Source organism: Ciona intestinalis, chromosome 7 (assembly GCF_000224145.3).
Source record: "Ciona intestinalis chromosome 7, KH, whole genome shotgun sequence".
Classification (NCBI taxonomy): Eukaryota; Metazoa; Chordata; class Ascidiacea; order Phlebobranchia; family Cionidae; genus Ciona; species Ciona intestinalis.
Window position 1 is genome coordinate 1,797,651 of NC_020172.2, and position 26,334 is coordinate 1,823,984.

The 26,334-nt window shown below is 33.6% G+C and overlaps 6 protein-coding genes and 1 long non-coding RNA gene across 9 annotated transcripts in view; 5 read left to right on the forward strand and 2 right to left on the reverse strand.

The window, feature by feature from the left end:
* Nucleotides 1-215: 215 nt before the first annotated feature.
* Nucleotides 216-12,314, forward strand: LOC100187042 (centrosomal protein of 104 kDa). 2 transcript variants are annotated; one of them, XM_018812514.2, is made up of 22 exons: nt 216-361; nt 695-847; nt 1,300-1,438; nt 2,590-2,757; nt 3,078-3,138; nt 3,255-3,330; nt 3,739-3,923; nt 4,217-4,362; nt 4,624-4,761; nt 5,845-5,970; nt 6,500-6,653; nt 7,060-7,208; nt 7,539-7,713; nt 8,110-8,299; nt 8,571-8,679; nt 9,128-9,190; nt 9,246-9,318; nt 9,629-9,680; nt 10,015-10,123; nt 10,482-10,620; nt 11,038-11,178; nt 11,490-12,314. In XM_018812514.2, the coding sequence occupies exons 1-22, from the start codon at nt 249-251 to the stop codon at nt 11,579-11,581; spliced, it is 2,751 nt and encodes a 916-aa protein (XP_018668059.1). In that variant the 5' UTR covers nt 216-248; the 3' UTR covers nt 11,582-12,314. The 2 variants fall into 2 exon arrangements, with proteins under 2 accessions (XP_018668059.1, XP_026691023.1); XM_026835222.1 differs by having other exon boundaries at nt 9,632-9,680.
* A 116-nt stretch (nt 12,315-12,430) lies between these two features.
* LOC100176826 (microfibril-associated glycoprotein 4-like) lies at nt 12,431-14,917 on the forward strand. Its single transcript, XM_002119622.4, has 8 exons — nt 12,431-12,887; nt 12,944-13,060; nt 13,650-13,792; nt 13,904-14,000; nt 14,077-14,173; nt 14,234-14,298; nt 14,398-14,551; nt 14,663-14,917. The coding sequence occupies exons 1-8, from the start codon at nt 12,713-12,715 to the stop codon at nt 14,757-14,759; spliced, it is 945 nt and encodes a 314-aa protein (XP_002119658.1). The 5' UTR covers nt 12,431-12,712; the 3' UTR covers nt 14,760-14,917.
* Nucleotides 14,918-14,996: 79 nt separating this feature from the next.
* Nucleotides 14,997-18,302, forward strand: LOC100179147 (microfibril-associated glycoprotein 4). 2 transcript variants are annotated; one of them, XM_009860796.3, is made up of 8 exons: nt 14,997-15,416; nt 15,473-15,589; nt 16,246-16,388; nt 16,502-16,598; nt 16,675-16,771; nt 17,273-17,337; nt 17,458-17,611; nt 17,961-18,302. In XM_009860796.3, the coding sequence occupies exons 1-8, from the start codon at nt 15,242-15,244 to the stop codon at nt 18,055-18,057; spliced, it is 945 nt and encodes a 314-aa protein (XP_009859098.2). In that variant the 5' UTR covers nt 14,997-15,241; the 3' UTR covers nt 18,058-18,302. The 2 variants fall into 2 exon arrangements, with proteins under 2 accessions (XP_009859098.2, XP_026691024.1); XM_026835223.1 differs by lacking the exon at nt 17,961-18,302 and adding an exon at nt 17,731-17,830.
* A 298-nt stretch (nt 18,303-18,600) lies between these two features.
* s-themis-b (self-incompatibility-linked polycystic kidney disease protein-1B) overlaps nt 18,601-26,334 on the forward strand; it is a gene marked incomplete at its 5' end in the record, with an annotated part of 36,724 nt that continues 28,990 nt past the window's right edge. The window contains 2 exon segments of the mRNA NM_001122970.1: nt 18,601-18,612; nt 19,776-19,786. Coding sequence (NP_001116442.1) covers nt 18,601-18,612; nt 19,776-19,786 — 23 coding nt within the window.
* Nucleotides 20,523-21,980, reverse strand: LOC100176829 (aurora kinase). Its single transcript, XM_002119278.5, has 2 exons — nt 21,833-21,980; nt 20,523-21,658 (listed from the first exon to the last, which is right to left on the reverse strand). The coding sequence occupies exon 2, from the start codon at nt 21,646-21,648 to the stop codon at nt 20,731-20,733; it is 918 nt and encodes a 305-aa protein (XP_002119314.1). The 5' UTR covers nt 21,649-21,658; nt 21,833-21,980; the 3' UTR covers nt 20,523-20,730.
* Nucleotides 22,686-24,182, forward strand: LOC113474388. The gene is made up of 2 exons (XR_003396049.1): nt 22,686-22,800; nt 23,610-24,182. It is a non-coding gene; the product is annotated as an uncharacterized LOC113474388 (long non-coding RNA).
* Nucleotides 24,049-26,334, reverse strand: part of LOC101243270 (dehydrogenase/reductase SDR family member 4-like) — a 14,446-nt gene continuing 12,160 nt past the window's right edge. Inside the window, exons 4-7 of the mRNA XM_009860797.2 lie at nt 26,117-26,213; nt 25,947-26,057; nt 24,873-24,909; nt 24,049-24,445 (exon numbers count right to left, since the gene is read on the reverse strand). Coding sequence (XP_009859099.2) covers nt 24,226-24,445; nt 24,873-24,909; nt 25,947-26,057; nt 26,117-26,213 — 465 coding nt within the window. The 3' untranslated portion in view covers nt 24,049-24,225. The remainder of the gene's footprint in view (nt 24,446-24,872; nt 24,910-25,946; nt 26,058-26,116; nt 26,214-26,334) is intronic.

The following is a 26,334-nucleotide window of genomic DNA, read 5'->3' on the forward strand; positions in this document are numbered from 1 at the left end:
TCGTAACTCAAAAGACGTTACATGAATCGGTGTCAGACGAGAGCTGGTTGGCAACTGTTAGCGTTTTGTTTGTTGTTGTGCACGCTCTGTGCTAACTGTAATATTGGCGGTTTGTACATATTTAGTTAACATTAGTCGCTTTTTAGACAGACGTTATATTGTTCATTTAAAGCCCCCGTACTGGCATTACATACACATTTGATTACAGATATTTTATAGAATGTTAAAATATAGTTCAAACTTGTAAAATGCCATCAAAGATCGGATATTCCGTGGTTGGTAGCACGGGTGAAGCGGAAGGTTATGGCGCAAAAAATCTTGAACACCAAAACCCTACCATACCTGGGTGGCAAACACCAAGGTAAAGAATGTTTTTTGCTAATTTTTTAGGTAAAAAATATTGTGTGTATTGTTTGTTATGCTACTTTTGGAGCGTTTATTCATTACATTTGCTTATTATACACTACATGGAACTCTATGATCAGTTTTCTTGCATAATCCCCTTAATAAATTTAACAATCCAATTGTACCTAGTATAAATTAATCAACCTTTCTCTATTTAAAAAATTATTTACATATATATATGTTAAATCTTATTGTAGAAAATGTTAAAAGTAGCAACATTCCTTTTGAATGTTGTGTTTTCAGCATAATGCAATGACATTTAGAATATAAATTTTCATTTTAAATCCAGGTTTTGTGTCTACCCACAAGAATTGATCATCAGAATGAACGAGCGAACAAACGTAAAGAAACTTCAGCTTCTCGCTCATCAGTTCATGATTCCTTCAAAGATTGAATTCTTTGTTGGAACGAATGAGTCAGCAGATAGTTTTAAGCGACTCGGGTAACTATTTAACGTTTTATTAATGTAAATACTCATGTGTGTAATGTAAATGTAAATAGTTTAATTGGGATTTTTAATTGTCTATTAGAGGTTTGTAAAAATACAAAATTTGATATTTCAAAATAGTTGCAATTATTCCTACCCAGTGGACCTATATGAGTTGTACTAATTGGCATCCTTGCCAAAAATAAATAAAATAATGATTTAATGAACAAAATTACAAGAACTCATAAGCTGGCATTCTAAATTTAACCACCTAATTTGCAATTACCCTTGTTGGATTGCTGTATTATAAATAAATACTGTTTTCGGTAATTATATTTACCAGAAGTAATATTATTGCTGGGCAACAACAAGCTCATTTTGTTGCTGACAATTGTTTATTTTTATTCGAGGGTCGGCCTGACAGTTTAAACAGTCTTTAAAAATAAATAAAATTTTTTGCTCACAAGGTACATCTATCTGTCAAACAATGAGAAAACTGGTTTCAAGGCCCGTGAATTAAAGTCAGTTCATGTTGATGCAGATGGTCACTTTCTACGACTTGTTGTTCATAAAAACCACATGAACAAATTTAACCTCTACAATCAGGTACACTTGATTGCATAAAATGCAAATTTTCTGGTCGGTTTTAAACGGACATAACAGTCCATATATAATATGACGTCCTCATTTCAAGCATTTTAAAAACGGTTTAAAAACTAAAACCATCTTTAGTAATGTTAGACGTTAAAATGAACGATGTAAAGAAAAAAAACTATAAAGATGGTTTTAGTTTTTAAAATTTAAACCAAAGGTTTGAGAAGAAGACAATCGTATCATACTGTTATGTTTGAATTAAAACTGACCAATTTTTGTGTTTGTTTGTTCTAATGAAACCAAATGCTTATTTAATATTTTGATTTTTATTTGTCTATTTAGCAGTGTGTATAATTAAACCAAAACGAATAGTTATTATTATGTGTTCAATTTATTTAATATACAGCAGATGATCAGAATTTAGTTTGTTTATAGAATTAATATAGATCAGGTTGTATGCATTTTAATTTTATACGTGTGCAAAATTCAGTATGTTATGAGCACCCTTGTCATTTGACTGTCTGTGTGGTTATTTTACACAGCTAATGTAAATGTTTGCTTTAGGTACTGAGCTATAAGCTGAATAAAAGTTTTGTGATATATTTGTTCACTGTGCCTACTGCCTGCTATTGTTCATTATACTTCATTGAAATGAAGTGAGGATAATGATACAAAACAATAAAATATTTTTTAAAGAGTAGCTGCATGATGTTTTGTGACTAAAATTGATTGAACAACGATTTAAACATACATTTACCCAATATAATTTAAAAAAACTAAATGAATATTTACAAAAAATACAAAACATGATTAAATCTCAAAATGTACAGTCAGGAGCGTTTTACATAAATAATAAAATGTAATACAGTTACATTCTTCTATTTAAACTCTGATCAATTTTTGTTCAAGAATTTTTCTATCTACACTGTCAGTATTCCACTTGGGATACTGAATGTGTCTTGAACTTGTTCATCCTTCCAATATATTTACAAAAAGTAGCATTTTAATATATATATATATAGCTGCTTATAGTATGACAGTATAGATATATTTTGCAATTCGACCACCATTATTTAGAATTTTAGATGTTTTCGTTATTTTTCCGAACTTTATTAAACCATATAACCTCAAAAGTCACATTTTAATATTAAATTATATACTAGGTTGGGATTATGGCTTTCAATGTTATTGGTGATGGTATAAGCAAGAGACACCCACTTAAACCCATCAGTAGCGGTACCACAAACCCTTTAAACTACAGCATTGAAGGTTCTATTAATAAACCAGATTATATTTCACCTATGGATGATCTGGCGTTCGATATGTACCAGGTAAAAAAACACTTTTTAATTATAGTTTGTTTTTTAAAAAACAAACCTTTAAGTTTTTGATAGCTATCCACTTAGAGTGAAGTGTCAAAATGACTTTCATTTATCCAAACAAAACATGTTACTGTTTCTGTTGTTCAGATTGGGTTATAAAATTTTCATGCATTTCTACCACACCCAGTGTATTGGTAATAGTCATTTTTTATGTTATACTAACATATTTTGACCCTTGAGAATAAATTTTCTCCAGTTTGTGTTGTTGTTGCCCACATTTTTGGAATTGTTTTTATTTTTAATTGTTTTAATAATAATTTTCTTCATAGGATCCAGAGGTAGCTGGAATTATCAGGAAACTTGATGTAAAGAAACAAAAAGCTGTTATAGGTTGGTTATAATGTGAAATGTGTAATGTATTTTGGTTTTAACTGTAAATTGTGAGAAAAAGATAAAATTTTTTGAGTAATTTGGTTAATTTTTATTAATTTTGTTTTATTTTACAGCTGAAAATTTTGACGTAGCAAAACGTATGAAGCAAGCCATTGCTGATCTGCAGAAAGTTGGTGAAAAACTTGCAAGGTATTTATGTGTGTGTGGTATGTGGTGTTGTGTTTGTATTCTGTAAGTTGTTAATACTCCACATGCAATTGCTTTGTGTAATTATGTACTTGTCAGTTTGATTTTATTTGAGGAATGCTTTTCCAAGAAGTAATTAAATTTAAATTATTGAAATAATAAAGTATTTGTGATTTATACAGTGTAAAAACTTTTACTATGGTACAAATATTACTCTTTTATTTTTTGTTTTTGCTAGTTTGGTATATATGAGTATCCTTTTTTACCAAAATAATCTTAAATAGCACTTTTTGATGAGGACTGAGGTATATACCAAAACCCATAGTAAATCCCTGTATTATTTTCACCAAAATGTTTTTCTTTACATAAAATCAATGGTGTCCCATTTAAATCATATAATATTCACACCAGATATGAATTGGACAAGAGAAGAGCTGTGGAACATGAAGATTATGATCTTGCTAAGAGCAAGAAATCTCAAATGGATGAATACAGACTAAAGGTGTACCAGCAACTACAGAAATATAACTTACTTGAAGATGCTGGTATCTCACCTGTGAAGCAGAATGGAGAGCAACCATTACAACAAGTTCAAGGTAGTGTAGAATTGTTTTGTCTGATCATTTTATACAGGTAATTGTTCCTTTTACGACAATTGTCCCAAAAATTTGCTTGGGTACTGACATACTGTTGTCGTTGACAAAACCAAAAACAAGTGTTGTTAGTGCCTTGTTGGTTTGTACTTTTTATATTACATGATTTAAAAAGATACAAGCGTATTAGATACCCACAATTTTGTCACTATATATTTCTAACTAGACAAGAGGTAATAATGCATCAATGTTTTTGTTGTTGTATTTTGCATAGTTTCACACTTGTTTTCCTACAGAGCCCCAACCAAGCCCACGCAGGGTGATATCGGAACCCATAGTTTCCCCCCGACCTCAACCATCCCCTCCACCCATGGAGTCCCCATCACTATTTGTTCCACACGAAGAAATTGCCTCTCCAAGACTTGAACCACCACAAGAACAGGTAATTTAGATAACTTGTTGAAGTTCTACGGCGAAACACACCAGGGGACCTGGGTTAGGGATTTGGCCTAATACCCCCTTAGAAATTTCTTACCCAAATTTTCACCTCAATACTTGATGCTTGAAATTTCAATTCTGAAGCCACATAGTTAAAATATAAGTTTGTTTTAAATATTTATTATTCAAAATATGTTGGCTTCAATCTACCTAATTTTCAATGCTTATAAACCTATTCACATGTTACAAAACCTTTAAAACACAGATCCAGGAAAAAGTTGCTTCACCTGAACCAGTGGCTACGTATTCACCTCGTGTCCGTCATTCACCCGCCATTTACGATGAGAAAGTCATTCCTGCTCTCGTGAAACATAAAGATCCCGATCCTTTCCTGGAGGATGAGGTGAGAGTTCGAGACCCCTTATTTATTCACGAAGTGTTAGTCATTGGCTCTGGGCTACTTTTATGCAGAGTGTCTTAAAATTGTAAAAAAATGTGAAAAGTAAAATTTTTTTTGTATGTAAATGTTTCAGAATAATGTTGTGTATAATATCTCAGTTTTATTTCTGCAGTGATTCTTAAAAGTTTAAGAATAGTTGCTTTAGTGTAGCAATAAGTGATGTAATTTAAAAAATTAAATGGTATCTGTTTTAAGATATATAAATGTTTAATGTTAATGTATATATGTATAAATTTCATTTTTAATTTCATTATATTATACTTGAATTGAGTTAAATCAGGGCTTATAAACAGTCTGTTCGGTCAAACCAGCTTCAGTTGTAATGTTTCAAATTCTGTTTGTTTTTAAATTTGTTCCATTGATTTCTGTAACATAATATGATGATAAGTATTATTTGGATTTGAAATCGTATCGTGTTTCATTTGGAACAAACAGCTGTGTCTTACTTTGCCCCTTGGGATGACATGCTACTTTAATTTGTATGTTGCTTCTATACCATATACTTTAGAAAATCTGGCCTTTAGAATTGAATTTAGGTGCATAAAAAACCCGGAATATATTGTCAGTTCTAATGCTAACATTACACCCAAAATATATTAAACCCTATTTTTATTATTTTAAAACTAAAATGGCTTTCTTTTGGTCTTCACAGTTATGTCATATGCATATATGGGAATATGGGATGTAGTGTTTGTAAAAAAACTAACTAGAGTTAATTTTCCGTGTAATTCTGTTATAACCCAGTACAATAGCTTTAACATATAAGTTCAATTGCTAAGTTTTTTATTGACATTTATTGATGTGAAATTTAAAACAAATCAAAGAAATGTTTGTTTCTAGTTATTTGCTGTAAATTTAAATATGATTGCTACAAAATGGTTAATAATCTCAACTTTTAAGTGCAAGATATATTTCCCTTTTTGGAGCTTAAAAATTATACATCCATATTCAAGTAAAAAATGTATGGTTTAAACTTTAAACATAAAAAATTATAATAAAGTAAGTTATTTTTTCTCATCAAAAAAGGTCCCCTCTCCCCGACAAGAATTTTCTCCCGACAAACCTTCAGCGCCCTCCGGTGAACCAGAAGCAATGTCAGAGAAAAGTATCCGAGAAGCTTCATCTGTGATTGATGTCTTCGGACTTCCACTGGTAAGCATTATGATGTCACAGTTCTATTAGTTTTTATCCACAGTAAATTTATTGGCATTTGCATCTTGAAAGTAGTATAACCTAAACTTTAAAAAATCATAATATTTTGCATCCTAATCTTCATATATTACTTTACTTCGCACACTAATGAATGAATGAATGAATGTAGCTTGCTTTATCCTCGCCAGGCCCGCCAATGACAGTCGATAAAACAGGGTGAACTGTTCATACACCCCATACCAGCTTACAGATACCATGAATGTAACTTTGTGGATGACTTTTTATGTATTGCTGTCAATGTAGACAACCAATTAGTTACCACTGGATTGGAGCAATTGCTGTTAGGTGTTTTGCCCAAGGATACATACGCCCACACGCCACAATGGTAGCATTAACAAGCTTTGAACCCATTACCTCTAGGAGTCTAGGTTAACCATTATACCATGGTGCCACTCTAATTAATAAAACTAATATAAATTAAATTAAATTAAACTACTGTTAATATGTTTCAACCCATTGATGTTTCAAGGTATCTGGTGCATATTCAAAGACATGGTCGTTTCGTGAAGACGCCTTGCTTGCTGTGTACAAACTTTTATCAAACGCTCCCGAGACGATATCTAAAGATGAACTTAAGTCGCACCTTAGAGCTGCTATCTTTCTTATCAGAAGAGCTATCAAAGGTGAGAAGAATTTATATTATATTTAAACAGTACTGTAGTTGTCCTATGTAATGTGTGAATGGTTAGCTTTGTTTTAAAAATTGTTTATTTCATTCAGGTGTAATTAATTATAATTATTGTTTTACCAGAATTACAATTATCTTTTAAAACAATGTTTTTTTTACGTAATGGAATGTCCCAAATATTATACACAAAGTATTACTCTCTGAGTTTTTATAACATATCATAATTTAATTGATACTTTAAAGTTAAACAAGCACGGGTGTATGAAACAAAAGATCAGTGTAATGACTGGCGTTTTCCTGCCACGCAAGGTTAAATATCACATTCATTCATACATATATATTAGACACAAATATAACATAGTTTATTCTTCAATCCACCGTTTCCTTGCATTCCCCACCAGATAAAGTCCATGCAGTGTTTCATGCTTCACTTCGACTACTAGAGTTAATCCTGGTGGATTTTGTTCCTAAACACAAGTTAGGAAAAGTGGAAACAGTTCACGCTGTGTCACGTACACTTCCAAATCTAATCCAGAAAACTGGAGAAACTGTGAGTTTTAATTATAATACATTAACAGTAATCATATTATTGCATTTAAAAATTGTTAATGTGTTTTTTTCAGTTATATATATTTTGTAACATTTCCAATGTTTACATTTCTTTATAATCGATTGTCCCAATTCTAAAGTGATAACAATCACAAATATATAATTTTTCCAACCAACTCAGAACAAAAAGGAAACAATGTACTTGTAGTCTTCTAAATATATTATCTATACTTTTCTCATTTTTTGTAATCGTACTTACAATGCAAAAGTAAACACAAGTATTTTTCAAATTATAATTTTCTTATATTAAACTTTTTTCTATTTTTCCCAGGCTGCTCGTTCCCGTAACGCTGCTATTGAGTTTATCGATCGCATGAGTGAGTTTGCTATGGTCCACCAGTATCAGTTGGTTGCGCAACAAGCAACGCCTCCGTTCAAGCGTGACATGGCGATGAGACTTGCACTGAGTAGAGTGGAAATATTGGAACGACTTTTTACTAAATTTGGTTTGTTAACTTTACTGTACTTTACTTAAACATGGGCAACAAACCTGGGGTGGCAAGGGACAGTTTACTTAATTTTTTTTGGAAAAGGTAATCCGTAAACATTGCAGTTAAAAAGAGTTTGTTTCTTAGTTAGGATTATGCATTTAATTATTCTTTTTAAATATTATTTTCCCTACAAGGAACTGGTCTATGTTTTTAATTAGTTGTACATTTTTTATAAAAAAACATGCCTAAAATTGTGCATAGTTCTATAAAGAAACTTTAAAAAAGTCTGTCTTCCTAAAAATAACTGCTTTGTGATTGAATAGAAGTCATTTTGTTTTAATTATGTAGATTCATTTTGAATATTAAAGATGTTTTAAACGAAATAAATTAAATAATCATCTTTTCCTACAGGACTTGAACCTCCTGTGTTAACAGTGGAAACAGGGATGAAGTTCGCTTCCCAAGCTCTCTCCCACTCCTCCGGATCAGTTCGTGATGCGGCAACTAGGATCATCTTTCTTCTTTATAAGATCGCTGGGAATGCAGTGAAAGCTTATCTACCACCGGATGATAATACAACGAGAAAGAATCCACTTTACAGGTATTATATATTAAGTTATGTGGAAAATGTCAGTGGTTTGTTCGGCTGGTACTTCTTTATTCAATTTTTGGGATAAAATTATTGTGTTTCATGGGAAATGCCAGTGGAGTTCTTTAATTTTGTTTTTTTAGAATAAGCAGGCATATCATGCAAAAAAATGTTGGCATCGATAAAAAGTCTTTACTGCTTAAATATTAATTATAATTACTTTATTATTCATACTGCTTCCTATGAATGTTTATATATTAATTTGTAAGTCACTTATTCTAAGGAATATATTTGATGGGTTTGATCGAATATCTGGCAAACTTACTCAATCGGAACTGAAAGCTCAACAACAAGCTAAAGCAGCGGAAAGTGAGAGAAAGAAAAAACAAGAGGTGAGAATTCAAATATTATCTCGAGTAAACAAGCGTAATTTGACAACATAATTTATTTGGTGTGTAGCTTAATTTGAACAAGAGACTGACGATGCCATTTGAGCGTCTCTAAGACTACAATTTTTCTCTAATACTATAATTAGTTTTTTGTCGGTTACATTTTCGTAGTGCCAGATCCTTTGGTGTATATATATATATATATAGCTTACATTTTGTATGTTTAAAGTTGGTGGTTATTCTGTTAGGGTGGGCGAGGCATGCCATAGAACATGAAATTTAGATCAGAGTTGACCCATTGCTATGTTGGTAGCCATGTCTCTTCTTAATCTGTTGAATTTTATTTGTTTTGGTTTTCAAAACAATATATTGCTTTAAATCACATTTTTACTTATTTTTTTACATTTTCAACAGAATTTATTTTAATTTTATTTCAAATATAAATTCACAGATCGAGGATCTCCAATCACAAGTCAATCAACTGCGGCAGATGAACAACATGGTGGCGAATGAGGTTTGAATGAAAACTAACATTTGTATTCAATACATTAACACTACTAATATAACAGCAGGTGCAACAACCAGCAGTTGGAAAGAAATCAAAGAAATCGACAACCAAACCACCACCACCACCTGCTGAAGGTATTTTTATGATGAATATGTTGTTTAATTGTTTTGTTACAATATTAGTGGAATATTCTCCATACTTTACATATACATTTAATTATCAGGGGATTTAGCGATATGTATATATTATTAACTGCCCCAGTATTAATAATTAAGTTTATTGTTAGGACTTTTTTTATATGGGTGAGGTCCTTGCTAGAGGACAGAGCATTTATGCCAGATTTGGCACATTACCTTAACACACGGACTGTTTTTATATACATGTGAATAGAAAGTGTTGTTGGAATATAAAAGTGTTCAGTTTTTTGTTTGTTTTTTTGTTCAGAAGCAAGTCCAAACAAAGCAGGAGATGAAAATGATTCAACTTATCTGGAAAAGTAAGTTGTATATTATTTAATATTACCTGATTACAGTTCATGGTATGTGTTAAAGGGCTGTAATTGTTAACAGGGGATAGAACTGATAATTCATATATTGCTGTTTTTTTTTTATTGGTTTTATTTTTGCCACCTTCCAAAGGCTTGTAGGACCAAAATTTTTCAGCCTTACTTTAGTAATATATAAAAAAAATTCTTGTCAAAACTAGTTTTGTAAATATTACATAAGTGATTCTTATGTGAATTAAAGGGAAAGAATTCAGTGAAAAAATCCTGTTCAGTCAATTAGGGTTATTTGGTATAGGGATAAGATATATTTATGTTGTTATCATAGCATGTGTATCTTCTGTGGAGAAAGAGACGATGCATTCACAGAGGAAGGTTTAGATTTACATTATTGGAAACATTGTCCGTTACTTAAGAAATGTGAACATTGTAAACAGGTGTGTCGTGTGTGCTACATTGTGATGATTTGTGTTGTTTTAAACAGTTGTTATTGTTTATATCCCCTTATAATTGGTTCGTACAGAGCAAATTCTAGACGGGTGATGTCCTACAGTGAGGCATGTTAGGGTGGCTGGGATTTAGGCAACAGTCATTCTTTTCAATATTTGCTTCTTATACTTGCACAATGCATGGATGTACCTGCAAAAAAATTAAAACAAAATTTCTTACACTTTTTCATCTTTTATAATATAAGCCTATCGGTTGGCTCCCAAGCCAACAACACATATGGTTATATCCATCATTTATAATTATTATTATTAATTAAATTGATATTTCTAATACAATACCTTGCAGGTGGTTGAGGTAGCAGGTTACTGTGGCCACCTGTTAACTGAGTGCGACAAGAAAAGTGAATTTGGTGAGTGTCCGCGATGTAAGGAAGCAATACCATTGACGGACCTGGATAAACATGTGGCAGATAAAAGATGTACAGGTAAAAACATTAAAAAAATGCTAAGTTTTTATAATAACTTTTGGGTAAATGGGTGAGAACAGTAGTACACAAACTACTGGGATTAATTCAGATGTTCTATTTAATAAAGCTAGATGTTTTACAATGGCAGTGTTGGAATTGTTGTCTTGTTGTTATTACAAAATAATAGCATTTTTATAACCAATTCTAAAATCACCTTGGAATTAAGCTTAAGTAAATTCTTGATGAGCTAGCATTGTTTTAAATCTTAAAATACCACCTCATTCTATCACTTTAGAGTTGTTTTAAACCACAAATGCTCATACTGATCACTTTAAACCTTAAAATTTATGAATGATTTTATTTTATGTATTTTTAATTAATTATTTTAGTATTAACGTAAAAGACTAAGCTTCTATGTTTTTTAATAAATTTAAGCGGCCAAACCTGGTTTGGATCATTGTCCGCTTTGCCACAAGAACATTGCGTTGGGTGAAGAATCATGGAAATCTCACTTGATGGGGGTAAAGAGAGATGCTTGTTTAGAAAACCCAAGACGTCAGCCTTCTATTAATAGACGTAAGTTATTTTTATTGTGTTTGGTTTTGTGGGGTTTAGATTTATATGTAGCAGATATTTTATTTTGTTTATATATATATGTGTTTGTAGTAAAAAAGCTGCTCTTTTTTTTATGTAATGGACCAATGTTTTTGATTGTTTTTTTTAGTTTAGTTTTTTTTTATAAAATGAGGCCAAATAGTTTTGAAGTTTTTTGGTTTGTTGCTTAGAAAACTTTTATTTTTTAATTTGTACAAGTTTATATCTAAATTTTACTATAATGAGCGATATGTTATTTTTCCTGCATTTTTAACTGTTTTATAAATCTCCAGTTCGAGCAAAAGAAGAAAGCGAAAAGGCAGCTGCAGCTGGAAAAGGGAAAAAGAGCGGCGTCGGTAACGTGAAAAAACAACAGCGAAGATAAGTTGATATTACTACATGTGCATTAATTAAACGGGCCTGTGTTATACTTACACCTTTCCCACACAGTTTAACTCCCAAGTACGTCTTATGTTAAGTACCACTGTGAATTGTTGCACTAAACGTATTCGTACTCATGGTTTTCATAATATACAGTGCGTTGGTTTTAAAACTATCACTGTTATAGTGTGCCTTGTTCCGTTAAAATATTCTGCATTCGAAAATTTCGCTAAAAAAAGGACTTAGACACTGTTGTCAAAGCGACTTATTTAATTTAAACTTTCCAACAAAAAATTCCTAGAAATTCGAACATGTATATTTGATGTTACATCATTGCTAGCATAACGTCTCGTCTAGTAGTTTCTTCATGGGTTTAGTGTAATTTTAATTAATACATTGTATGTCATATCTATTTATAAATTCTGTAGCATGTATGTCTGTATTTTATCAGCTTGTTAGCAGGACGCAGTATTTGTTTAGTTTTGACAACCTGAAACATACTCTAATCCAAAACTGCTTAAACAACCTACACACAAATGTGGCAAATGCCAACTTAATATGAATGGAATTTTAATTGTCTCCCTCTGTGGTTCTAGTTATGTATGATCCTTTTGTATTTCAGCATGGTACATTATTTATTTATTTTTATTAAATCCATGGTTTCAGTTTTATCTGTAAATTATTTCTGGTGACGCACGTTGCTTTGGTTTCAGTTGAAATACATCATAATTTTTTTGTAACAGTTCGTTTTTATTTTCGAAAAAGTTTGCACTTGAAGAGACACAACTTACATGTCAACATGAGCGTTTAAAAGCAGTATCAGGTTTATGTGGTAACTTCTCAAATTGGCAGTGATTCATTTAAATTTATTTTTTTTATGCTGTGCCTGCTACGTGTTTTTTGTAAGGTGATTGACTTGTTTTCTGAAGTCTGCATCGACACTACGTTATGTATGGCACAATTTGGCAACGTTCATAACAGGAACCATTGAAGCTAAGGGCAAGCACTGTGACGTTTTTGAATTTGCTTCTTACCCTTATTTTTTCATTTTTGCCACTTTCATTTGCAAAGCAAGCAATTGCACTGCAATATTATTCAGTAAGCGTGCCAGCCTTCAAACAAGGTTTTAATTAGAATGGTTTCTCCGTCGATCTTGTGTTTGATTATTTTGCAAACGTTGTTTATTGCGCAAGTAGTCGCTCAACTAAATCTTGGAACATGTTCTCTACAATGTGATCAGTCTACTGCTGTCTTTTCGTTCAGCCGAAGCAATATGAGTCGCGGTCCGCCTGGAAAGCGTGGACCTCCAGGTAATAACACGAATATGTTATTCTATCGTAATTTGCAAGTGTATTCTTGTATTCAGGTCTACGAGGTGTTAAAGGAGAACATGGCGCTCCTGCAGTTCAATGCGAGTGTAATAGAATGAATGAGTTATCAGCAGTTGTGCAACAGTATAGGAATCTCGTAGAGAGTATACAAAGTAAGTATATATATATGAATTATATCTTATAAACCCAACGTGCTTTTTTAACATCAAATTGACTAACAATGGTTTTATTGGATGGTGTTTTCCGTTTGTCGTGTTTATATGAATGTTTTGAGACAATTACACAAGCTTCCAATTATTTTGTTTTCCTGCGCATTCCTTCTCGGTGTAATAATTTATTGTGCATGTTTCTTCACATAAGCGACTGCAGGCGTACAATGATACGGGCGTGTTTGAAAAAAGGTAACTTTGCAGTTCTCTCTCTCTGGCTTTGCACGGTTAACTGCTCTTTGGTGATTGCTGCATTTTAGTGTTTACGCTAAACAAAGTTTTATGACGCTGTAAGTGTATACTTTACCCGTATCAAGTTTTAGAATTAGTGAAGTAGTGAGTGTTTGAGTGATAGGGTGTTAGTGCAGGGTATAGCTAAACCTTTGAGGAAAAAATTCCCGTAACACATATATTGAACGTATGATCACTAAACGATGAGTGTGTAAATGTTGGTAAAATTCGTAGATGTAACATCGGTATGCGCTTGCATTCATGCTAAATGTAATGTGTTATACACTGCCTGTATCCACAGATGCTACGTTTCCACCGTCGTGCAGATACGTGCCGTTCAAACCATTGTGGCAGAAGCCTGTCTACACAATATTCCCCTTCGGCAACACAAACCAAGGCATTGAAGTTGCGTGTGACGTTAATACTGATGGCGGCGGATGGATGGTTCGTGTTTTAACTTGAATTGTGCAAGCTTATATTACGATATAAAGCTTCGTATTTATCTAATAGCACGTCTAATGCTTAAAATACATAACTCACTCAACAATTTCGTAGATCATCCAAAGGCGAATTGATGGTTCCGAAGATTTTTACAGAAATTGGAATGATTATGTGACTGGTTTTGGAAAGATCAACTCAGAGTATTGGATAGGTATGTAAGTTGTATTGTATATATGGGATATTATTTTACAATTACTGCCATCAATACCAGTATATTCAATGAACAGGTTTGGATACCATATACAACTTGACGAACAGCGGGAATTATGAACTCAGAGTAGATATGGAAGATTTCCAAGGAAACACAGCATATGCTAAATACAGGTAATCTTGACAGATATAATTTCTGTCATAAAAAATAGTTTGCCTTGTTTTACTTTACAGCATCTTCCGCTTTTTAGACAGGACATTTTACAGAGCAAGAATATCTGGATACTCTGGAACTGCAGGTTTGCTTAAACTAAATCTCTTATTGGGTTACGGCCATTTATTCAGATATATACCTTAATTAATAAGTTCCGGTGCTAGTTCTAAATTCTACTAATTAGGTAACTCAATGGAGATCAATGGTCTAAAGTTCACCACAAAGGATAGAGACCAGGACATGGCGAACAATGCCAACTGTGCGGTTTTATACAGTGGTGCTTGGTGGCACGCTGCATGTCATGCAGCAAATCCGAATGGACATTATTATACAGTCGGGTACGTAAATATAACCTCTTTTTTATTTTTCATTCGAATTTATCTTCAATTAAAATATTATCTTGTTATAACTCTCAACAAGGTTTCAGGAAACACTTTTGTTTTTCACAGACAGTCGCCGAATCGTGCAAGGGGTATAATATGGGCAACATGGAAAGACTGGTATGAATCGATGAAAACGATTGAAATGAAAATTCGCCTAAAGTAAATTGACACTATAAATACTGCTGAAAATGAGACTGTTCGGTAAAATAGGATACCGTTACGGCGTTACCATCTAAATCCTATATTTCCTGATCCTGTTTTAAACATTTAACAACGCTATTTTAGTCGTGAGACTACGGGCATTATAACATTCTGTGAATAAACTTTTTTACAACCAAACGGCAGAAGAAAAGAGAGATTAAATATTTACAACTGAATTATATTAAACGATTTGTCAGCAACAACCTTTACCTTACATTGATTTACCAAATATTAGGCAATGTTTGATACGTCAGTTTGGAGGAAACCAGAGGCAGGTACTGTGATGGTGCATGAAATAGCCCAAGGCAGGCAAAACACGCGGAAAACTTTTTAATTTCAAGACTTTTTCTATGTTATTCGACTTAACTTTGCGATACGAGTGTGCTACGCGGCATTAATCAGGTGCGCGTCTATAGCATTCTGACTGAAACGTTGCTTACCAGAATGATTTCTTCGTTGTACTTGTGTTTGATTGTTTTGCAAACATTGTTTATTGCGCAAGTCGTCGCTCAACTAAATCTTGGAACATGTTCTCTACAATGTGATCAGTCTACTGCTGTCTTTTCATTCAGCCGAAGCAATATGAGTCGCGGTCCGCCTGGAAAGCGTGGACCTCCAGGTAATAACACGAATATGTTATTCTATCGTATTTTGCAAGTGTATTCTTGTATTCAGGTCTACGAGGTGTTAAAGGAGAACGTGGCGCTCCTGCAGTTCAATGCGAGTGTAATGGAATGAATGAGTTATCAGCAGTTGTGCAACAGTATAGGAATCTCGTAGAGAGTATACAAAGTAAGTATATATATATGAATCACATCTTAAAAACCTAACGTGCTTTTATAACATCAAAAGGACTAACATTAGTTTTATTGGATGGTATTTTTTTGTTTGTCGTGTTCATATGAATGTTTTGAGCCAATTACACGAGTTTCCACCTTTTTTGTTTTCTTCCGCATTCCTTCTCGGTGTAATTATTTATTGTACGTGTGTTTTTTCAAGTAAATAAGCCACTGCAGGCTTACAAAGCTGCAGGCGTATTTAAAAAGAGGTAACGTTGCAGTTCTCTTTCTCAGGCAAGGTAGCCTACGTACCTGCTATTTAGTTATTGCTGTATTTTAGTATTTACGTTAATACCATGTTCTATTTCGGTACATATGTATATATATATATATATATACTGTTTACGCGTATCTATAGTTATTACAGTATTTTATAATTAATGCAGTAGTGAGGGTTTGATCGGTTAGTGCACGGTGCCTATATGCCCTTTGAGGGAAAAATTTCCGTTACCCATTCAACCATAATTAGCTTATGTTGTGATCATTAAACGAAAAATGTTTAAATATTGGTATAATAAATATGTGTTGGTAAAATTTCTAGATGTAACATTGGTTTGCGTCTGCATTCATGCTAAATGCAATGTGTTATACACTGCCTGTATTCCACAGATGCTACGTTTCCACCGTCGTGCAGATACGTGCCGTTCAAACCATTGTGGCAGAAGCCTGTCTACACAATATTCCCCTTCGGCAACACAAACCAAGGCATTGAAGTTGCGTGTGACGTTATTACTGATGGCGGCGGATGGATGGTTCGTGTTTAAATTGAATTGTGCAAGCTTAGTTTATTACGATATAAAGCTTCGCATTTATACAATAGCACGTCTAGTGCTTAAAATACATAACACACCCAACAATTTCGTAGATCATCCAAAGGCGAATTGATGGTTCCGAAGAGTTTTACAGAAATTGGAATGATTATGTGACTGGTTTTGGAAAGATCAACTCAGAGTATTGGATAGGTATGTAAGTTGTATTGTATATATGGGATATTATTTTACAATTACTGCCATCAATACCAATACATTCAATGACAAGGTTTGGATACCATATACAACTTGACGAACAGCGGGAATTACGAACTCAGAGTAGATATGGAAGATTTCCAAGGAAACACAGCATATGCTAAATACAGGTACATATATAGTAGAGTGGGGGAAATGGGACATCTACTCATACCATTTTCTCGCCCAATTTATGGTAGTAAACAAAAAAGTTCAAAGAATTATAAAACTTTTCCTTACAAGTCCCACAGACCGTTGTTAAATGTTTAAAACACGATCACGATATTTGGATATTATGTGCTAAGAGTGTTCCATCTTTCCTCACCCTACTATAATCACCAGCACGTAACATATAGTAGGGTGGGGGGAGATGGGACAACTTTAGCACATACTATTTAAATATCCCGATCGTGTTTTAAACAATTAACAACGATCTATAGTCGTGAGGATAATTTTTATAATTTTTTGAATTATCATTGTTTACTACCAAATGGGACGAGAAAAAAGAATGAAAAAGTGTCCCATCTTCTCCCACCCTACTATATAATAAATATAAATTTAGTTTAACGTGCTTTTACAATACAATTCATGGAAAACATTAGGTATATATTTATTTGTCTATCCCCATGCAGGAATTTCCGACTCTTAGATCGTATATATTACACAGTGTGGATTTCTGGATACTCCGGAACCGCAGGTTTGTAAATGAAATATTATTTTTGCTCAGCATCTTTGCGACCAAATAAAACAAAGTGCTTTACCTGACACGATTCACAAAACGTTCGAATTCTTATATTCGTTCTCTTTCTTTGATTAGGCGATTCAATGGAAATCAATGGTAGAAAATTTAGCACGAAAGATAGAGACAATGACGGTATTAGTGGTTCAAACTGCGCGGTTCTGTATAGAGGGGCATGGTGGCATATTGCATGTCATGGAGCAAACCCGAATGGAATATATTACACTGCGGGGTAAGCGGTGCCAACTGTCTATTGTAAGCCTGCGTCGAATGTAACTTGATGACGTTAAACTTTAAATTACGCAACGGTCTATGGCAGTCGTGAGGATAAAGTTTTATAATTCGTTTCAGACCTTTTTATTATGTGTCAACTTGTGTCAAGATATAGTGGGGGGAAGACGGGACAGCTTTAGCACCAAATATCCTGATGTTGTGTTTTAAACAATTAACAGCGGTCTATGGGAGTCGGAATAATATGTGTTTTTTTGTGTTTTTTTGTTTGCTTCCGAATTGGACGAGAAAATAGAAAGAAAAGGGTGTCTAATCTTCCCCCACCTTACTATTCTATTGTAAATTTGCAGTCAAACACCAACGCGCGCTCGGGGAATAATTTGGTATTCATGGAAAGGCTGGTTCGAATCAATGAAGTCGATTGAAATGAAAATTCGTCTGAAGTAATCTTCATTCGGCACGGTTACATCTCTTCTTTTACTGCTTTCGCTTTATATGTTGAGATTTGAGTTTGCTCTCAAAAGTGTTTTTCGTTTATTTTTATTGTATGAAAGCAAAAGTAAAAAAGCCTTTGTTTGGCAGTTAGGCTTTAGAAATTTTGGTTAACCTGTAAATTTTAACAAGACCCTTTATTGACTTGCTAAATGCTTATTGCTTGCTAATGTAAATTAAAATTTCTATGCAATGAGTAATTATTTAGGGGATTTCAACGTCAGCTTGCTTTGTTATGTTTTTCTTTGAATTCGGTGTTTACTTGTTTCCGCTTCGCATGTTAGACAGTGGATACACAGAACATTCTGGTCCGTTTAATAATTAATTAGTACATATAGTGGTGCAGATAAGAGTGGACAGCGGACCTGCGTATTTAAATAGAAGTTGTTTTTTACTTTTTGTATAGACCTGCACCTGCACTTTGCATTTCGTAGAAGTTACGTGACAGGATACATTGCTGTTTCCTTGGCACATGTTGGGGTATAATTTCCTGCTGGTGTTGCGCAAAGTGTGTTTAAGGATCCCTTGTTATTCTTGGCTAAGATTGTTAAAGGAGTGGTAGGGCTATACAAAAAGAGATAGTGTACAAAGAAATAATATCACAATGGCCGCCGAAATAGAAAAATTCATTCTGCATGATTGTGATACGGGGTCAGATGATGCTATTGCGCTAATGATGCTTTTAAGTCATTGGCGCAAAGTAAAGACTGTTGCTGTAACTTGCATTGACGGGAATGCACACTTAGACAACGTCATAATGAACAATTTACGAATATTGAAGTTGTACGACCAGCTAGACAAGGTAACTATGTTTTTTTATTATTTAAATATCATACCTGAAAGCAGAAGTTTTCTTGTAATTACGTTATTTTATCTGTGTATTTTTTCTGAAATTTATCTGTGTTTTTTCAAGGTGCCAGTTTTCAAAGGTTGTCAAGGACCGTTGATAAACGTTGGTACAGCAACCCACTGTGGTGAAGTTCATGGTGTTGATGGGTTAGGTAGTGTACCAGATATTGAACCTGCTGCTTCACCTGATCTGCTTAAACATTTACAGGTGATGGTTAATATAAGGAACTTTATCATTGATTAGCTTTTACATTAAAAGAAATGAGTGTCGCTGTTTTTAAATGTTTTTTATTGTTGTATTAGTTCAATGGTATTTTATTTGTTCAGGAAGAACATGCTGTGAATGCAATTATTCGTCTTTCAAAGGAGTATAGTGGAAAACTAACGGTTTGTATTTGGGTTTACTGAAATCCCTTTTAAGTTTTCTTTAACCTTATGTTATTGTCATAGATTGTTGCCACAGGCCCACTTACAAATATTGCGATGGCAGTTAAATTGGATCCGTATTTACCCAAGCGATTAAAAGCACTCTATATAATGGGAGGGAATAGGTATGGAAAAGGTAATTGCATTATATCAAAGTAAATGTGACCACTGTTGTCTGTTATGATAATGTTATTTTCTGTGGATGTTCAGGATCTGCAATGTTTAGATTGACTATTTATGTCGAGTATTAATTGTTCAAACATTTTGAACACATCAATACATTAACAGGTAATGTGACACCAGCAGCCGAATTTAATTTCCTGTTTGATCCGGAAGCTGCTCACATTGTATTAAATGGGTATGCGAGTGGCTGTGAAACTCATATTATTGATTATGAGCTGACATTAACTTATTCCACACCTTGGCCTCAGTATGACAAATGGTTGTCTGATGAAAGTAACAAGAAGACAAAATTTGCTAAGGTAAGAGCACTACATAAGCATAAGTTGTGTTGTATGAGAAGCTTATCTGAATGCTGCTATTTTTAATGCTGTATTTATAAATGCAGATGATCTTGAATACTTTGCGAGATTTCTGTCTTAAAGACAAAGATGTTGAATTTCACGCTGGTATGGCATTGTGTGATGCCTATGCTATGGCAATAGCACTGAATAAAGATGTGGCTGTTAAGTCCACTCGTCTTGGTGCAGATGTTGAAGTAGCTGGTTTTCACAGCAGGGGCAGTTTGGTTGTAAACCACTTTTCTAAAAATTTTAAAATGCCTTCAGTGATGTTTTATGACGAGATTAACATAGAGTTGTACCATCAGCTTCTTGCTGAAGCATTTTTGTAAGAAGCGTACCTGCGGGCTGGCTCAAAGATAAAGTTTTTTAAGTACAAAATGTGTTTTAAAACTAACTAGTGGACATTTGTTTCAGTGCAATATAATTTGATTGTAAACTTTTTTGTAATCAAAGCGTCAATTCTCAGCTGCTACGCTGCTTTTTGCAAATAGAATCTACCTCTTATAGCTGTTTTATGCAATACATTACAACTTTACAAGCTGCTATTAATATGCTTTATCCAAATAGATTCTACCTTGTATAGCCGTTTTATGCAATATAAGTTTTTTAGTGAAACACAAATTTCAAATATTTTAGAATGTTGTTTTTAAACAAAGCAAGCATGAGATCAGAAAAGGCAGATAGAAACAAAATGCCTCTGAAAGAACAACAGAAAAGTTCAGAGTTTTTGAGAAAGTGTCTATGTACATAGAAAAGTTGCCATCTTATAATCTAGCAAAACTTCAAATGATTGAGTGGTTATTGGAAAAGGTTCAATGGAAAATTACTGTCAGTCCATAGGTCGACCATCTGGTCCAAACTTATGTACTTTGGCATTGGCTTTGATCCAGGGGTGAGCCATTACACTTTCCAGTGGAAGTCGGTGTCGTGGTTCCAACTTTAAGAGGCGACGAATAAGATCACGAGCTCCCTCTGATACATGGGGAGGGAATGAATATTTCAGTGATGTAATTCTGAGGTATGTTTCTTGTGTGCTTTTTGTTTCAAAAGGTGGTTTGCCAACAAGAAACTCATAGCATAGAATCCCAAGTGTCCACAGGTCGACGTTAGCATCATGATCTTTTGCTTCAATCATCTCTGGTGGGAGGTAATCAAGCGTACCACAAAGAGTTTGGCGTTTAGAGGACGGAGCATGCACAGACCAACCAAAATCAGCAATCTTCAATTCCCCTCGAAGACCCATCAACAAGTTCTCCGGTTTGATGTCACGATGAATGACTTGTTTGCTGTGGCAGTAGTTGAGCGCATCTGCTAGCTCGGCTATGTACGTAGCGGACATCTCCTCTGTAAACTTGCCCTGCTTCTGCAGCTCCTTGTACATTTCCCCACGAGATGCATACTCCAGGATCAGATACACTCTCGTCTCATCGTGAAAGTAACCGTAAAGTCGCAGAATGTGTGGATGACGCAAATGAGACTGAATTTCAATCTCTCTTCGTAATTGATGCTCCACATTACTTTTCATGAGTTGCGATTTAAACAGCACTTTCAGTGCAACGATAAACTTGCTCTTTTTCTCTCTAGCAAGGTACACGCTGCCAAACTTTCCTCGTCCCAGTGGTTTGCCAATGTCAAAGTTTTTAAGTGACCAAGTGTCACTTGCATTATCTTTGGCGGAACTAGCAGTAGCACGACCAGATGTTGAAGCTTTCTCAGGAGCTTTGTTTTCATTGTTGGCAGAACTCATTTTTGCAATTCTATAAAAAAAGAATAAAATTTATATATATATATCTATATAATTATATTGTAAAATAATAATAAATCAATCAAAGGAATTACAGTTTCAGTAATGTACATGCAACTGCTTAATAATCTAATACAAAATATAAACGAGCATATTACACATATAACAGAAATACATATATACTTACTAAAACAAAAAAACAGTAAACGAAATATTCAAAGGACGGCAGTAGCATACAGTCTGGATGTTACGACTGAAGTTCTCCCGATTCTAAAGGTTTATAAATTTTATATCTACAGCATAAATGATCTGAACTGGAAAACAAAATTTAAATTAGCGATAATATTTATATTTAACACTTTTGCTGAAACATGCATTATTTTCTATTACAGTAATTTCCGCCAATTCCTGGGGTCACTTTAAACGTCCAATCTAGTTCTCCTGCTAAATATAAATGAAGCAATTTACGAAAAATATTTGAACTACCAAGTCAAATAGAACTTAAAATCAAATGTTGCGCTTTTCAACATAAGGTCAAATCGCTGAACCATAACTCCGTGACGTAATATTACAGACGATATTAGGGGCGCATTTAAAATTTGGAAATTTTGTAACCGTGTCAACGTGTTGAAAATTACTGGGTTTAAGAGAATTTAAATAATGTGTATTTATTAGTTTTAGGCAGAGGTTAGTCGGCGGAGTCAAACGATAGAATACAAAGAGTCAAAACTTAAAATGTCAAGGGAAAGGAATGGGACGTGTATTATTTACGTTTAGTTACATCATGTTTATGTATCTCTGGTTACATAAAAAAGACACAACCTATAAACGGAAGGAAACTTGACGTTTCGCGTCAATTGTTTAATTATTCCTCGAGCAAACAACTTAGATCAATTGCGCTAAAAGTGCTGATTCCCCCGGCATAATTAGGCGGGTTTCGTGCCTTTCGTTGATTTTTAGTACGAAAGGTTTACATGTACCTTATAAAGCAAGAATGGTATATTAGTTGTACTGCAAGCTTTGGTTGTTTCGTTTTAGTGTGAGCGCATGTTGATTTCTTATGTTAGCAACTTCGATGTACTTCAATAGTAATTCGATGCAAGATTATAGATTAGAACAAGAAGTGGATGCTGTTTACACATTTTTGGATGTCAGGTAATATTATTTAAATATTCACTGTTAGTTAAGACACATACTAATATGTAGTAGGGTGGGGAAGATGGGACACCTTTTCATTCTATATTTTCTTGGCCCATTTGATATAGCAAACAAATAACATTTAAGGAATTATAAAACCATATCCTCGCGACTCCCATAGACCGTTGTTAATTATTTTTTATTATCATTTGCTAAAGGTGTCCCATCTTACCCAACCCTACTATATATATGCAAATGTTACTTTGCTTTATATAAAATTAGCACTGTCTTGCTTTCACAGAGACCTGAGTTATGAAAAAGTATCATAATATACATGTAAACGCATTTAATATTTCGTTGTTTTCGCAATTGCCACAGTCAAAACGGCCACACACTTCAGTGTAACCAATTAGGCTTTCCGTGAAACTAATAAGAACGCTTACTAATTGTGATCCAGTTTGTTAAGCCTACAATTTATAAGTTAATAAATAATGCGCGCAGATACATTGTTTGCTAAGGCTTGTAAAAATTAAGAATAAAAACCGGCGGAGGTTTTGTTTAGATTTTGTAAGTGTGCTGTTTAAAGCTCTTTTGATTAAAATGAAAAATACTAAAGCGCAGCCCGCTATGTAGCCTAAGTTCATTGTAAATAAAAATATGAAGTTACTCATATATGCGTGGAATTTATTTACAGTCATTTTTACAAAACGGAAGTGCCGCGTTATATGTTTATAAATAATATTTGCCTCGTGTTGATGATCATTCATTTATTTTTGTGATGTACCGTCCTCCATCAATCACAATGCATTCCCCTGTTACCATTGCAGCTTTCTCCGAGGCGAGAAATACGGCCATATTGGCAACATCTTCCACTGTTGCAACTATCGTGTTGACAAATAATATCTTTACTTAGTTCGTTGCTCAACGTTTAGTACGAACAAGTTAGTATGTTGGTATAGGTACAGGCTAATATTAACCGATGTACTGCAGACAGTTTTAAGCTTTAACTAACGTTCAAAGGCGTGCAGTGCATGGACTTTATACATGCACGGCGTAATAATTTCTTTTTCTATATTGTTCAATGACATTTAACTTGTAGTTTTCAGTCACGAAATATTACCATGAAATAATCCATCATTGCTTATTTTGCAACAACTGCATTATAGTCACTCCACAGACTTATATACATGCACAGAGTACGAAATTCGTTTCCATGCCTTTCATTTTTCACTTTACTTGTCATACTCAGTTAAGCAACATAGAAATCAGGCAGAACTTTTGTTTATTTTTGTAAATGCATTAAAATGAGTTATATATGAACACGCGCTATATACGTTGTAAATAACAATATGAAGTTATTTAAGTACGTGGAATTTAATTACAGTCATTACTACAAAACGGAAATGCCGCCTCATGTGTTTATTAATAATATTTGGTTTATGATCATTCATTTATTTTTGTGATGTACCGTCCTCCATCAATCACAATGCATTCCCCTGTTACCATGGCAGCTTTCTCCGAGGCGAGAAATACGGCCATATTGGCAACATCTTCTACTGTTGCTACTTTCCCGTTAAGCAAAGATGCTTCGACTGTGAGCGCAGTTTGTATAAGTTCTTTTGACATTAAGTTTCCATGTATGTCTGTGGCAATCAACCCGGGACTGAAAAAAAGTATTTCTTAATATCATATCATGTTACGAATAGATAATATAAATCAGAGTCCGTATATAAACATGAGTTATTTCATGTCGCCCATAGAAATCACATAGCACACCTCAAATGATAGTATAAATATGTACATATATAGCTAAATTTAATATATTTTTTGTTTTTAATATAATTACAGGATGCAGATTGAAGAAAAACAAATTTTAAAGTATAGTTGTAGTAGATTTATTAAAGCTTAAAAGTGACTTGCAGTTTTTGAGTTCTATAAATAAACTGCGACTAAGCAGAAAAAAATTGTTTACAAACTTCCGTTGCTATAGGGTCGGCGAATTTGCACCATTTGGTTGCCCTGTAAGATTTCTATGGAGATGAAAAAACTCATGCTTATATACGGACTCTGGTATAAATAAATGAACAAACCATATCGCGTTGCATCTTATGCCATCTTTTGCAAAACCTGCAAAGTAAAATGAATGAGGAATATAAAGGCATCGCTTCTCACATTCTATTCTACAGCCAATATAGATATACATCTTCCACAAATTGTCAATTTTAAGAAAATATCTTATTGTTCATCTATAAGCTGGTAGTACATATAGTTATATTAGACATGGCATTTGATATTATGTAAAACTAAATTTTTTACTTTGGCTAAAGTTACTATATATATATATATATACTTTTATTTCAATATATAGTAGAGGGGAGATGGGACACTTATTGGTCAGACAAGACATTTTTTAATTTTCGTTTTCACGGACACCCATTTAATAATGATTAGGAAAATAATGTTACAGAATTATTCGAATGTATTATCACGACTTGACAAAACGTGGGTCCAAGCTGAAAACTGTTTTCAAATATTTTTTAAAAAATATAAAACACAAACAGTATATTTTGAACAGGTAAAAATGCGAAATATAGTAAGGTGCTAATTTTGAATGCCGGCTAAATCATAGTAAAGCCGCTGAAATTACGTAGATTGCGAGTGTGAACGATTAAACTAGAATCATACCTTCAAAAAAACTTATATATTTTCGCATAATTTTATTTTATATAACTAGTTTTAGTTTTGTTAATATTTGAGATATATAGCCTAAACATGAGGAAAATAGGCAGGGGCCAATAAGACAAGAAAAAGAATGTTTAAACTTGATTTTCCAAGCGTACCGCAGTATTATTTAGTCCTATATTAATAAACACGCTTATAATTAATAATGATTTAAAACTGTCCCGTCTTATCCTGTGTTTTTTCGAGTTGGTAAAATTTGACTTGTTGTGCGAAAAATAACTCCTTGTATGTTTTATTATATAATTTTGAGTTGCTGTCAATTCATAAAGGAATGATAGTACTAATTCGTGGTATTACCCAAAAACCGATATGTATTTTCATTTTGAAAATATTTGGCAACATATGTTTCATTCATTCATTCATTCATTCATAAGTGTCCCATATTTGTACTATATGTAATATACAGTATAAATATTTCTGACTTGCAGCTGTTGCTTTCGTAAAGTAGCTGAGTCCACTCTTCGTAATACCATACATGGAGTAACCTTCTGTAAGACGTGTAGCAGAAACACTTGACATATTTACTATATTGCCTGGAAACAACAATAGCATTACGTTTAAACTGAGCTATCTCTCGCATGATAAACATTACCCTTTGTCAATGCAAGGTGGGGTTTCGCGATCTTTGTCAAATATATTGGAGCTTTGAGGTTAATTGATAAAATCTTGTCGAACGATTCTCCTGTGTACTGCGTGAAAGTACACGCGTTATAACACTAACGGCGCCGTGGCGTAGTGGTTATAGCGCGCCTGCCTGTAACCATTAGGTAATGGGTTCAACGCTCGTCGCTGCTAACATTGTTGGCGTAT

Excerpts from the sequence above, each read along its gene's own strand:
- LOC100187042 (XM_018812514.2), top strand. The coding sequence starts at position 249 with ATGCCATCAAAGATCGGATATTCCGTGGTTGGTAGCACGGGTGAAGCG. Across the intron at positions 5,971-6,499 it reads ATGTCTTCGGACTTCCACTG|GTATCTGGTGCATATTCAAA; the intron begins GTAAGCATTATG and ends TGATGTTTCAAG. Across the intron at positions 8,300-8,570 it reads AGAAAGAATCCACTTTACAG|GAATATATTTGATGGGTTTG; the intron begins GTATTATATATT and ends ACTTATTCTAAG.
- LOC100176826 (XM_002119622.4), top strand. The coding sequence starts at position 12,713 with ATGGTTTCTCCGTCGATCTTGTGTTTGATTATTTTGCAAACGTTGTTT. Across the intron at positions 12,888-12,943 it reads TGGAAAGCGTGGACCTCCAG|GTCTACGAGGTGTTAAAGGA; the intron begins GTAATAACACGA and ends TCTTGTATTCAG. Across the intron at positions 13,061-13,649 it reads TCTCGTAGAGAGTATACAAA|ATGCTACGTTTCCACCGTCG; the intron begins GTAAGTATATAT and ends CTGTATCCACAG.
- LOC100179147 (XM_009860796.3), top strand. The coding sequence starts at position 15,242 with ATGATTTCTTCGTTGTACTTGTGTTTGATTGTTTTGCAAACATTGTTT. Across the intron at positions 15,417-15,472 it reads TGGAAAGCGTGGACCTCCAG|GTCTACGAGGTGTTAAAGGA; the intron begins GTAATAACACGA and ends TCTTGTATTCAG. Across the intron at positions 15,590-16,245 it reads TCTCGTAGAGAGTATACAAA|ATGCTACGTTTCCACCGTCG; the intron begins GTAAGTATATAT and ends TGTATTCCACAG.
- LOC100176829 (XM_002119278.5), bottom strand. The coding sequence starts at position 21,648 with ATGAGTTCTGCCAACAATGAAAACAAAGCTCCTGAGAAAGCTTCAACA.